The 13,228-nt window shown below is 36.5% G+C and overlaps 1 protein-coding gene across 1 annotated transcript in view; it reads right to left on the bottom strand.

Moving 5' to 3' along the window:
* Window positions 1-10,878, bottom strand: part of LOC116294362 (uncharacterized) — a 70,050-nt gene extending 59,172 nt beyond the window's left edge. Inside the window, exons 1-2 of the mRNA XM_089023970.1 lie at window positions 10,729-10,878; window positions 8-1,823 (exon numbers count right to left, since the gene is read on the bottom strand). Of these exons, the coding sequence (XP_088880096.1) occupies window positions 8-1,823; window positions 10,729-10,795 (1,883 nt within the window). The 5' untranslated portion in view covers window positions 10,796-10,878. The remainder of the gene's footprint in view (window positions 1-7; window positions 1,824-10,728) is intronic.
* Between the last annotated feature and the right edge of the window lie 2,350 nt (window positions 10,879-13,228).

Genomic DNA, 13,228 nt, shown 5'->3' with positions numbered 1-13,228 from the left:
GTTGTACTACTGAGAGGTGCAGGCTGATACAGTTGTACTACTGAGTGGTGCGGCTGATACAGTTGTACTACTGAGTACGTCGCTTGATACAGTTGTACTACTAAGAGGTGCGGCTGATACAGTTGTACTACTGAGTGGTGCGGCTGATATGGTTGTACTACTGAGAGGTTTGGCTGATACAGTTGTACTACTGAGTGGTGCGGCTGATACAATTGCACTACTGAGAGGTTTGGCTGATACAGTTGTAATACGGAGTGGTGCGGCTGATACAGTTGTACTACTGAGAGGTGCCGCCGATACACTTGTACTACAGAGTACTGCACTTGATACAGTTGCACCACTGAGTGGTTCGGCTGATACAGTTGTACTACTGAGTGGTTCGGCCGATACACCTGTACTACTGAGTTGTTCGGCTGATACAATTGTACTACTGAGTGGTGCGGCTGATATAATTGTACTACTGAGAGGTGTGGCTGATACAGTTGTACTACTGAGTGGTTCGGCCGATAAACCTGTACTACTGAGAAGTTTGGCTGATACAGTTGTACTACTGAGTGGTGCGGCTGATACAGTTGTACTACTGAGTGGTGCGGCTGATACAGTTGTACTACTGAGAGGTTTGTCTGATACAGTTGTACTACTGAGTGGTTCGGCCGATACACCTGTACTACTGAGAGGTTTGTCTGATACAGTGGTACTACTGAGTTGTTCGGCCGATACACCTGTACTACTGAGAAGTTTGGCTGATACAGTTGTACTATTGAGTGGTGCGGCTGATACAGTTGTACTACTGAGTCGTTCGGCCGATACACATGTACTACTGAGAGGTGAGGCTGATACAGTTGTACTACTGAGAAGTGCGGCTGATACACCTGTACTACTGAGTTGTGAGTCCATTACAATTGTATTACTGATTGGTTCCGCTGATACAGTTGTACTACTGAGAGGCGCGGCTGATACAAATGTACTACTGAGAGGTTTGGCTGATACAGTTGTACTACTGAGTGGTCCAGCTGACACAAATCTACTACTGAGAGGTTCGGCTGATACAAATGTACTACTGAGTGGTGCATCGGATACAGTTGTACTAATGAGTAGTTCGGCTGATACAGTTTCACTAATGAATGTTGCAGCTGATACAAATATACTACTGAGAGGTTCGGCTGATACAGTTGTACTAGTGAGAGGTGCAGCTGATACTGTCGCTGTTGGTATTGCGGTAGTTTTTGGAGATGTGGTTGGTACTGTTGCATTCACAGTAGGTCGTATCTCATCAAGAACTCGAAGGTCGACAGAGTCGTTCACTGTCTTTGTTATCCCGTTCGCTTGCGAAAAAGCAATTTCAATTCTAAAGACATACACCGAGTTATTCAAGAGAACATCAACTGTGCTGTTATCCAAATTGTACCCTTGCTTCGTGATGTCATTCAAGATGAAATATACATATCCCTGACGAGATGATTCGTTTAAACCGACGTGAAGCTGAAATTTGGACACTTCCGTTTTTATCTTGCCATTGCTAGAATTAAAGAATCCAATCTCTTTCTTCGTAAGTGTTTCATCATTTTTTCGATACCTTATGATTCTGACCGAGTCTATAACAACACAATTACAGTCAGTGAAGTCAAACTCCCATGTCAGGGTGACGTTCGTGCTGTTTTGTCCGATAACAACGACCAGTGGGTTTGGTGGTTTCTTGGTGAATCTTATGGTGTTGTTCCTACTTCCATCTGGTACAGATGGCGTAGTGTTAGTTGATGCAACTGTAGTATATCCAGGTGTTGGAGTGGTAGCACCGACCGTTGTCGTAGCCTCTGTAATCCCTGTGAGAAAATAAAAAATGATTCAAACTTCCATTTCGATTTTTAAGTCAATCGTACCTTGATCTAGATCCACCCAGTTGTTGTTTCAGACATTGGTAAAATTCGAGGTATTCCTTTTATTGCCAGTCTAAATTTTAGTTTTTTTTGGTAAATGAAATCTACGGTGGCCTATAAGTGCCACGGCAAAACTTTCTTTTTTCAGGGCAAAACTTTCTTTTTTCAGGGCAAAACTTTCTTTTTTCACGGGGAAACAATTTTTTTCCCGGAATTTTTTTTCCTGCTTTCTCGGTAATATTTTTTTTGACACAACAAAGCGGCAAAACTTACTTTGCGCATAAAAACTTTCATGCGAGCCTAGTTTTGGTTGATTTTTGATCTATTTCGCATGGAAAAGGAAGAAACTGCGGGTTTCCTGTGTTAACACAGATGTTATGGGACGACCGCTCTCTGTACGAGCTACGGGATCTTTATTCTACTATCTCTGACTCTCTGTTCTATTCTGACTTAAACTAATTACATGAGCTCTATTTATAATAACTTTATGACAGGTGTCATTCTACAATCAATATGATATTATCGCTGAGATTTGATTTGCTAATGGAAATAGTAAATTCCTAAGTGTGAATAATACGAGTGAAAAATCTTAGAACTAAACATAGCTTAAACTAAAGTTAATTTATGAATATATTGTAAATGTATAGAAAGGTCTACGAGGAACCCTTCTATAATAAGATTTAAAAGAATAGTGCTAAAATAACTAAGCAACGGGGTGTAATGATTTCTGTTCCTTTGTGGTTGCGAAATAGGGCTTTATTTTGAGTATATCAATTCGGGCTACAAATGTGTATTATACAGTCTGATAGATGGATATAGGGTTTCAGTCAATGCTGTGGTATCATATGACATATAGCATGACAAGGGGTAAAGAGTGTGTAGGGCGTAACCAGAGGTGTACATGCTAATGGGAGAAGCTAAAAGGTTTACTTGTAAATTCAAAGCATCCATTATCTAAACTTGTGCGTGATTGTAGCCTTACTGAAATCTTATCTCGGTATTTTTGATAACTAATTGATCGTTCTTTACCTTGTTTTCATACGATAAGAAATAGTAATTAGAAAACTGATGTCTAGCTTAGTCTGTAAAAACATTAATTTTCTCTCTCATAACACAGACTAGATGGTGCCTGGCTGCACAGCACCACTCGTGCCGGTCAACCTGTCAAACTGCATGGGCGAAACTGCACTCAGTTCTCAGTTCTCAGTTCTTGCAGAGTTAATAGCGATTGAATTGCCGATGTCTAAACAAGAAGCACCAAGATCTGACTCAAGATTCTATAGACTCTGCCATCTGTAACCTCGACAATAAGCATGAGCATGCCAAACACTACGGTAACCAAATACAACATCCAGGACCATCCATGACTGACAGTATAGCATTTCTTAATTCCTGGTGGTTGAATTCGACCATGTTCCTCTGAAATTTATACTTTTTCAGCTTTCTTTTGAGTGTTCTCAGACTCGTGTTCATCTGGTGTTGGATTTCTAACATATAAAGCTTTTCCTTTTAGTTGTATCCTCCATAAAACAAAGACTCAAGTGTTGATTTCTCATTTGTTTCATCCGCCATTTTGATTCCTGTACTAGGAACACAGGAATCCTGAACTTTTAATAAATTTTATAGTAAAGAAAGATTTGCCGTGATCAAAGAAAGTTTTGCCGTGAGCAAAGTAAGATCTGCCGTGAACAAAGAAAGTTTTGCCGTGAGCAAAGTAAGATCTTGCAAGTAATAATACAATACAAATTTTTGGACAGAAGCTCTTTTCAAGTTAATTTCCTAGAACACGAGCTGAATTGTACGCTTAAAATACAAAATACATGTATAAATACGCGTATCAAATACAAGTAAGCTATTGTTTTCAACAATAGAACTTGACACTTTCTGTGACATTGACTGCGCATGTACAAGAATATGGCCAGGATGCTTCGACGTAAATACCATACCTCAAACGATAATAGATGTAAACGATACATCTATTTGGGGAAAATTCAATGGAAACAATAAACCAGTAGAAAAACCCAGAGCCTTTACTTCTTACTGCGCATGCTCGACGAAATAAATAAGCTCTAATTCTCGTCAATCTCTTACCCAGAGCCCTTATTTCTTACTGCGCATGCTCTACGAAATAATTGGGCTGTGGAAAACTCCAAACCGGAAGACCCAGATTCTGGGTTTCTCGCACATGCGCATTATGACAGACTAGGTAAATTCAAAATGGCGGACGATGTTCAACGAGCATGTGAATTTGCGCTTCGAAAATTAGGTTTTGAAGATGGTTTTCAGTTAAATTAACTCCGAAAATATTTAATGGATGGACATCAATACAATTTCCATTACAAAACCGGCAAAACTTTTAGAATCCGGCCCTACAGGCTTTTTTGGTGTACTTAATTCGAGACGCCATCTTGTTTATTTTCCCTGTACTGTAATTTTTACTTCCGGTATCTTCCTTTGTTCTCGAGAATCAATCACAGCACAGGAAATATTGGAGTTTTCCAGAGCCCAATTATTTCGTCGAGCATGCGCAGTAAGAAATAAGGGCTCTGGGTACGAGATTGTAATTCTCGTACCCAGAGTCTGTGTTTCTTCTGGCCTGCGGTGAAGAACAAGGGCTATGGCATAATCCGACCTCGTGATTGGTTCTCAAGAAAACAAAGGATGACACCGGAATTAAAAATTAATTTCGATACAAAATGGTGATTCAGTAAGGGGAAAACAGTGGATTAGGTTTAATCCTTACTGGCTGAAAGAAAATAAGAATAATAATACTGATTCATGATCCCAAGGAATTAATCTTGCTATCATAATGTTTAAATAAAGCGGTCTGTTCTGCCATTTAACCAATGATTTATTTCAAAAGATTTTTGTAATCGCCCTGATTATAATCTAATATATATATATATTCTTCCTCACTTTTATGAATTTTCTGTTGTGCAAACATAATTAATACAGCTTGTCACAAACAATTTAAAGAGCATTGTCTTAGGCTTTTATCACATGAACTAGTAAAATACTGCCTTCCTGACTTGAAGGAAAGGAAGGTATAAGTCAATAATGTAGTTGTCAGCCCCGTCGTCAGCATGCTACAAGCAAAGGACACGGCACTACAAAAAAATATTCACCGCAAAATGACCAATTGTCACGGCACTACACAATATTTCACGGCAAAATGACCAATCTTTGCGACACTACACAATTTCACTCACGGCAAAATATACACAAAGCCGCTTATAAGTCAGCATATTTCCAAAAAATTAGTTGTTTCGAAGCAGTTTATAATACGAGTGAAAAAATAATTCAAATTAATGAAATTGAATTTAAGAATCTCACCTTTTCCACATCGTGTGCAAAAATGATCTTTCTTTTCTAATTCATTGCCACAAATAGTACAAAATGGCGCCATTCAATCACGCGTCACTGGGGGCCACAGGGGTGAGGAAGATTTTGTCGACAATATTGTACCCCGTCATCTTAAACATTGGGTTCCCTATGCCGCGGCTTTGTGTCAGTAAAACCCCTCTATACCGGACAGTGCTGGGACCGATAAAATATTCTGGTATAGCAAGGGTTCCGTTATACTGAGGTTTTTGCAAATTACTTTTGTTTTCGATTTGAATAGGTGCGATATCACACCTATTGAAAATATGTTTGTGTCTAAACGTTTGGCGTCAGTATAAACAAACACGTAAACGAAAGTTGAAGTAAAAATATCAACAGTAAGATCAAAAACTAAGCAAATTTCTTATCTTTTTTCAAAAGAACGCCAAGAAAAAACATTCTAAATACGATCTGAACAAAATCCCCGGTAAAATGGAATGGGAAGGACCCCAAAGCCATGTGACATGAAAAAACATGGCGGCCGCGACTTCGCGAACCGTTCGATCTTTAGTGTTTCTCGACACTATTGAACCTTCCTTATGCAATCTGTTTGAACATTTATATACTGAAAACAATTAATTAGTCTTTATAATGTCTATTTGTGAACAAGATTTACTATTTAAAGAAAAATTTCAATGATTTTGTGAGTTTAGAAGTTGTCTCTGTAGACCCAATTTATACACCCGCAAATACGCTAGTGACGGTAGTTCCGAAACGAAGGTACGTTCTTCCGGACTAGCGGGGTTGAATTCTATTGTCAAATAGCGTTTGGTACCGAAATTATCGGAATTTACGGAATAGAGAGGTTCCGGTTTACTGAGGTTTATTTTACAAAAGATATATGGGAAAAATTTCCGGACCAAAACTTTTGTCCTGTTTATAAAGAATTCCGGCATACTGAGGGTCCGGTATAGAGGGGTTTCACTGTATTTTGCCGTGAGTGAAATTGTGTAGTGCCATGGGAATTTGTTATTTTGCCGTGAAATATTGTGTAGTGCCGTGACAATTGGTCATTTTGCGGTGAATATTTTTTGTAGTGCCGTGAGAATTTTGATTTGCAGTGACAGTTATGGGCCACCGTAGTGTAATACATATGTGCGAAATAGGCAGAATCTGGCTTCCGGTCAATGGAGTTTTTAAGCCGAAGAGCTCTGGGTACGAGAGACTTTTCTAGGCCCTTTTATTTCGTCGAGCATGCGCTGTAAGAAATAAAGGCTCTGGGTACGCGGGATGGGCACGAGTGAAAAACGTCTGCGCATGCTCTGAATCCGTATGCAAATTAGTCAAAACATAAGTAAATTTGACTTTCAAACATGCCTGATAAATTTGAATTCACAAAATGCCAAAACTTAGTGTCCATGCTTGAAACTTAAGGCTAACTCTTTCATATTGTGTTTGTTAATACATTATCTTGGTCTGACAAAAGTATACTCTCGAACTTTTTTGTATACTCGGAGAACAAACATATATTTTCTCACTCAAACTCTTCAAAATTCTTAGAAAACGTGCTGAAATGCACGCATGCGCAAGCGTTTTTCCCTAGTGTCACGAGAATGATATTTTCGTAGATAACAAAGTTTGAGCATGCGTGCATTTGAGCAAGAATTTCCAAGAATTTAGAAATACTAGCTTTCTATTACAACACGTCTACTATACACAAAAATTGGGTGCCTTACTCTGGCGTGACCAAGATACTATATTAACAAAAACAACATGAAAGACATGTTATTAAGTTTTAAGTACTGACTATAAATTTTGACAATTTCTAACTGAATCCTTTCATGAAAGTTGACATTTTCAACAAATTTACATACAGACTACGCAGGAACATGTGTAGACGTGTCGTCGACATGGTTGACTTTCAAAATATTTGCGCCGCATCAGAAAAAATCTGTTAACATTTGGTCAGCTGAAAAGGCAGAAAAACGGGTTCTACTTTCGACGTTTATGCGTTAATAAACTTTATATTTTATAAACAGGCTCTTTTGGGGCTGATTAACAAAATACCAAAATTTGAGGAAATTTAAGGAATGCGTATTTGAGATATAACGCCCTGAACGTTGAGAGAGATGATATTTTGATCAGCACAAAAACTAACATTTTCGCTAGTACCTCGCTGAGAATTGCTCGAGGTTAGCAGAATTTTGTGAAAAGTTTAAAGCACAAGAGACACGAATGAAACACTAAACGTTTTTAGCATTAATGAGAGATAAAGAAAAAAATTGCGAAAGTAGCAGCCTTGTCGTTTTTTCTGCTCTGTCGGTCAGCTACGATTTCGGGCTCACGCCCCCTCATGTGAGCCCATACACTTATGTCTCAAAACACGGTTTTTGTATCTTTTCTCAAAATAATGACTATCTAGGCAAAAAACAGAAGTGGATTCAGTTAATTCAACTATTCACGGACTGTATTATATGGTTTAGATTTAATTCTATTGAAAAAACACCGTACTTTTTGAGTTGAATGTACGCTATTGGATGTATTTTACAAGAGAAAATGCATGACATAACCGGGGTCAAGCTAGAAAATCGTCTCTCCTTGCGATAAAACAGAACCTGTCAAAAAAAACAGAAGTGGATTTGAAAACCCCGGGCTTTCCTGAACATTTTGGTATATAATTCATAGCGGAGCCCCATATCAAAGCAAAACTACTCACAAATGCGGCTCTCAAATTAATGCACAGAAAAAATCGCTTTAGGGCAAGTTATAGACCAAAAACAATTAAAAAAACACTTTCATGTAGTCAAAGATGGATCAAGAAGTGTTCTTCAAGAATTCAGAAATTTTTTAGCAAACAATCATATATATATATATATATATATATATATTTTTTTTTTTTTTTTTTTTTTTTTTTGAAAAGCATTTTTCTCGACGAATCGAGAAATCAGACTTTTTCTCAAAACTTTTTATATTTCTATCGATAAGATTAATTTATTTTAATGCTGGAGGAAATATAACATGAAGAACATATTACAACAAATATTCGTCCTTTATTTAGCTTTGTAAATCTTTAACAATTCGGTTGTTTTCAACCAGCTATAGTACGTTTTTCGTTCAAGAAAAAGCTTTGTTCGCCTCCTATCGCGGGGTCCAGTCGGCAAAACAAAGAAGCTAGACTTTTAAATATCTTTCTACGCGGATAATTTATTTAATCATTAAATGAAATATAATTTTTTACCAAATATTCAACTGTTTATTAAGCTGTTCGAGCAAGTATGATTATAAAAATCAGCTTAAATTTGTGTTGTTGAAAGATGTTATTGTATAAAGACCTACCAGACTTTCACTCTAAAAAGCTAAAAAATATTCAAAAACATTTACAAACGCCAATTTACTGCCAAAGAAATGAGTCATTTTGTATTTTGCATTGCCTTTTGCATTATTTTTTATTTTGTCTCAGTTGTTCTTGTCAACTGTTTAGATGAATGTAAGCTCTGTTTTTTTAAGTAAACCTCATTTTTTGCTCACCTTAACCAGTTTTCAAGTCTGTTTTTTGGTCTTGATTTGTCCTAATTTTCGATCTCAATGAAAGACATCCGAGGTAAATTTCACTAAACTTGACATTGTATTGGATTATCTGTAGTTAGCTTTCGTTTTTCTTTAAGTAAAAGAGATTCAAAGCCTAAAACTGTCGGCCTTGGAAAACTTTTTGTCGAAGAATCTTCCAAGAGCAAAACTAGCCCCTGGGGGTGGTGGTAAGTTGTGTACAAAATTCCTAAGTTGGAGAGTATACTCGCGCAAAAAAAACAAAAAAAACAAACGATGTAGTGCATTTTAATTCAATTTCACTGCATGGTTTTTATTATGGGAGAAATTATTATCATTTCGAATAAAAAATAATTGAAGATTTTTTCCCCGATCTTATTTTTACCTTTCAGTTTCATTCAAATTGTTCTCCCTGTGACTTCCGTATCGGGAGCTCCGCTTTTAGGCAGTGCCTAAATATATATATTAGGAATTTGTTAAAATTTAGAACTGTATTTCTGCTGATTTTATAAGCTCATACTATCTGTTGGCCTATACATTCGCCTCTTATGGTTTCTTAGGTTTTGTAGCCTCGAAAACACGCTTACTACAGTAGTTCGCGAAGAACAGAAGATTTACAGGGTCATTTAGGATGTTGTGTCACGCAGTTTACTCGTGCTATATAACTTTACTTTTAAGAACAACCTTTTGCTTTGGAAAGAGAGGAAAAAGACCGAAAAGAGCAAATATTCCAAATGTATGGGCAATTTTTTACAATGGAAAGTTGAAATATGAGATGAAAGTTGACATTTTCAACAAATTTACATACAGACTACGCCGGACCATGTGTAGACGTGTCTTCGACATGGTTAATTTCTAAATATTTGCGCCGAGAAAGTTGAAATGTGAGATGAAATGATAATTTCATTTCAATGTAAAATAAAAAAAGACATTTATATAGAACAGCTGTTAAACTTAGAAGCAACAATTCCTTTCACCACACCTATGGTAAACAATATAGAAGGAAACAACGTATAAGCGCCCTTCTGAAAAGCTGAAAAACACTTTTTCCGAAATGATTTTGAAATATTTTTCGTCTTTAACTCAAATTCATCTCGTTAATTTCAAGGTGTTGAGAAAAATCAGTAGGGAATCATGTTTCTGTCGAATTATCAAAAAAATATCTCACCCTGCTGAGTTTTCATATCATGACACGAGATCCCTAAACCTTTAAAAGATTATTTAAACTTCGTATCATGAAATTAACTAAATACTTTCGGAATCCAAGCAAAGACTGAACATCGGTGAATTTTTATAGTTTTTGATAAAAATAATCATAAGATTTCTAATAAATGTATAAATTATCTAAATTTACTGAACAATTGATAATTATGTTTTAGATAAGTTAGGATAGTATAATTTAGTTAGGGATGTTTATCGAAAATTCACTTTTATCAAAGGACACATTTCTCAATGTATCGTTTTCGTCGCGAGGTTTTCGTCAGTTTAGCGGAAGGACTATTTTTTGTCGATTTTCACTGAAAACAACGCGATTTTAATTTGAGTAAATTCAAGTCTTTGCTCGAAATATCATATTAAATAAAGAAAAAAGTGGCGGAATCCTTAAATATGTCAACTCTGCTGAATTTTAAAATCGAGCGCTACCTTCAGAACATTTCGTTGGTAAACAATGAGCGAATACCTAGCAACTACTTCGTCGTACAGGCCGCTTAAAAACTAATTTGTACGAAAGAGTGATTACTTTTACTGACCTTGTGGTTAGGTAGAAAGCCGTAGATGGAGCTTCTAACACCTAGACTACCACCGTCTAAACACTATTTGCATTAATGCAGAAAGCTTTACATGTAACAACGAAGTCGTATTCAAGTTCGAACTTAAGTTTCCTTTTAGTAAATGCTGGAGAATCGGTTTCGTTTTGAAATAGCAAACATCGGCTTTAAAAACAGTAAACAGGAGAAATAAAAACTATCTTTGAGAGACTTACCTCTAAACGAGGAACTATTAATAAAGACAATGGTCATCAACGACGAGAAGATGGATAAGCGGTTCATATTTGAATGATTCTCCTGAATTTCTGCAACATTAATTTTCTTTCTCCATCATTGTTCCGCGTCTTTGCGCACGTCTAATGGCATGCTAGAAAAAAATGCAGATATTTCACTAGTTCTCAGATAAGGGTTTTCCAAGAAATAGGTGACGCTATTTTTAACCTGTCAGTACTCAGGTACTGGAAAGCTTGTATGGCATGTCCTCTATGCGGAAAATTTAGCAAAATTCAAACAGTTTTGTATTCTATACTGCATGTTAATGATAAACTCATTACACTTAGAAAATATAGAAAAATGTATTTTTACATTTGCGGCTACGTCAAATTATAATGATGCCTCATTATGTATTGACTATCACTAGGGAGATAGATAAATATACAGACTTACTTTCCTTAATCTTGATAGCTTTTGATCAAGCCGTGCTGCTTTGTAAGAAATTAACTGTTCTCGGCAATGAAAGTAGTAGTACCGTCTTACTGTAGCATTTGCCATTGATTTGCCTGTGTATTTACAGTCTACGAACCAATCGTATACGAGGTTATAGAATGATGACGCACGTCTTTGAAACTGTACCGGAGAAGTTTCATATAAAACGAGGACAGTTTTCCCATATGATTTTTAAAAACGGATTTTCACTAATGAGGACAAGAATCCTTTGCAGCTTTGTCAACGAATGATAGTTGTGGGCTTATTAAAAACAAACCAATTACGACAGAAAAGAGAATTTAATCTTTCATAATTGTTTTCCTACCCTCATCGTCGCAATTTTGAGACATTTAGCAAACAAAATGTTACTGCCACAGGAAGCCCAATTGAAATAAAAGATTTAGACGAAAATAGAATTTGAATATATGAAAACATGAAATCTGTATCGTAAGCGTTGATATATAAAAAAATGTAAAACATCCTTTGCGCTGGGGTTTTCGAACTACTACTGCTCTTTTAGTTATTTATTCTTCTAAGTTGTTTTTCTCGTCTCATGACCTTGAAGTTGACATTATATTTACAGTTGATTGTCAAATTAATATGTTAGAAAGCGCACACGTTGACTTAAGTAAGATTACCTACTTTATGGGTTCAATTATTCTTATAGCTGGGTCGTCAATCTTTGATTACTTTTTGCTTAAATTTAATTCCTTATCTTTTCTCTCACGTTTAAGGGTACTACAACGGTGTAAATTTAGTCCCGGGGGGTACTACCACCCCAACTTGGGTAGGTGTGTGCCGCCAGAACCTCAAAACCCTGACCCTATCCCAGACCTAACATTTTGATTTTACATACCCTACCCCAGACCTAAAACTAAGAATTGTACACCCTATCCAAGACTAAAAGACGGAAAATACGGTTTTACAATCGATTGCAATCAACATTTACTAACATTTTTATCGTTTTTGTGTCGGCAGAAAGTCTAGCCTATTCGCCAGACAAAAACGACCAAATAGTTAACCCTATCCCAGACTAAAATGATACCCTATCCCAGACAAAATGTCAAAAAATGATACCCTACCCCAGCCGAAAAACCATACCCTAAAGGCACATACCCGTATAGCAAATATAGGGGAGTACCCCCCCCCCAGGGAATTTATTCATATGTGTGATTTTGTTTATTACATTTGAAAGTTTAAAAAAAGGGAGGCTTTCGTTTCATTCTTAAGCAAGAGATAACTGAGCGTGTCAGTTGTCCGTCTATTAGGCTCGGACAAATGGTGCAGCTGTTGTGAATAAAGTTGATGGCGACAGAGTTTTCAAGGGATAAAAAAAAAAAAAAAAAGTTCTTCAGTGATCCATGGTAACACCAAACGACTTCTCCTCCTGTAAGAGTAGGATCCAGGGCTATCCCATCATGCATTGCGATTGAGATATGATATTTTTTTCATTTTTAAGAACAGCTAAAATTAATATTTTCGAAATTAAAAAACTATCGATTGTACTTAATAAAATGTATGTCATACCTCTTAGCATTATCGATTTTATAAATTCTTAAATAAATTTAGAGATACTCGTTAAAATCCTGGAGTACTTTGGAGTACTTTCAGGTTCAGTACAGATCCTACAACTGGCTACTTTTATTTGCCAAATTAGTGGAACATTTCTTCGTCAAGTTAAAGTAATGCCTAAGTATTCTCATTATTAGTAGTAGAAGTTACACAAAACGGTTTACAAACAAGACGCATTGCCAATAGCATTGTAGGTCAATTTACATATTTGACACTAGTTTCGCAGGAAATAGTGAACATTAGCTACACCTTGTATCCGGTCCTTAATTTAACTATCAGATCTCTTCCTCATTGTTCACGCGTTTTCCATAATGCCATTCTATGAAACTCTTATATACACCACCTGCCCTAGAAACTAAATTTAAACATTCAGTTTTTTCTAGATACTTTCATTTTGAAAGAATGTTTACTGTATTATTTTTTCTCCAGCTAACGGCT

The sequence above is a fragment of the Actinia tenebrosa genome, unplaced genomic scaffold, assembly GCF_029948245.1.
Source record: "Actinia tenebrosa isolate PJP-AT-01 unplaced genomic scaffold, QUT_ActTen_1.0 PGA_scaffold8__29_contigs__length_14323225, whole genome shotgun sequence".
NCBI classification, from domain to species: domain Eukaryota; kingdom Metazoa; phylum Cnidaria; class Anthozoa; order Actiniaria; family Actiniidae; genus Actinia; species Actinia tenebrosa.
The sequence above is the reverse complement of the archived record's forward strand: the minus strand, read 5'-3'. Positions and strand labels throughout refer to the sequence as shown.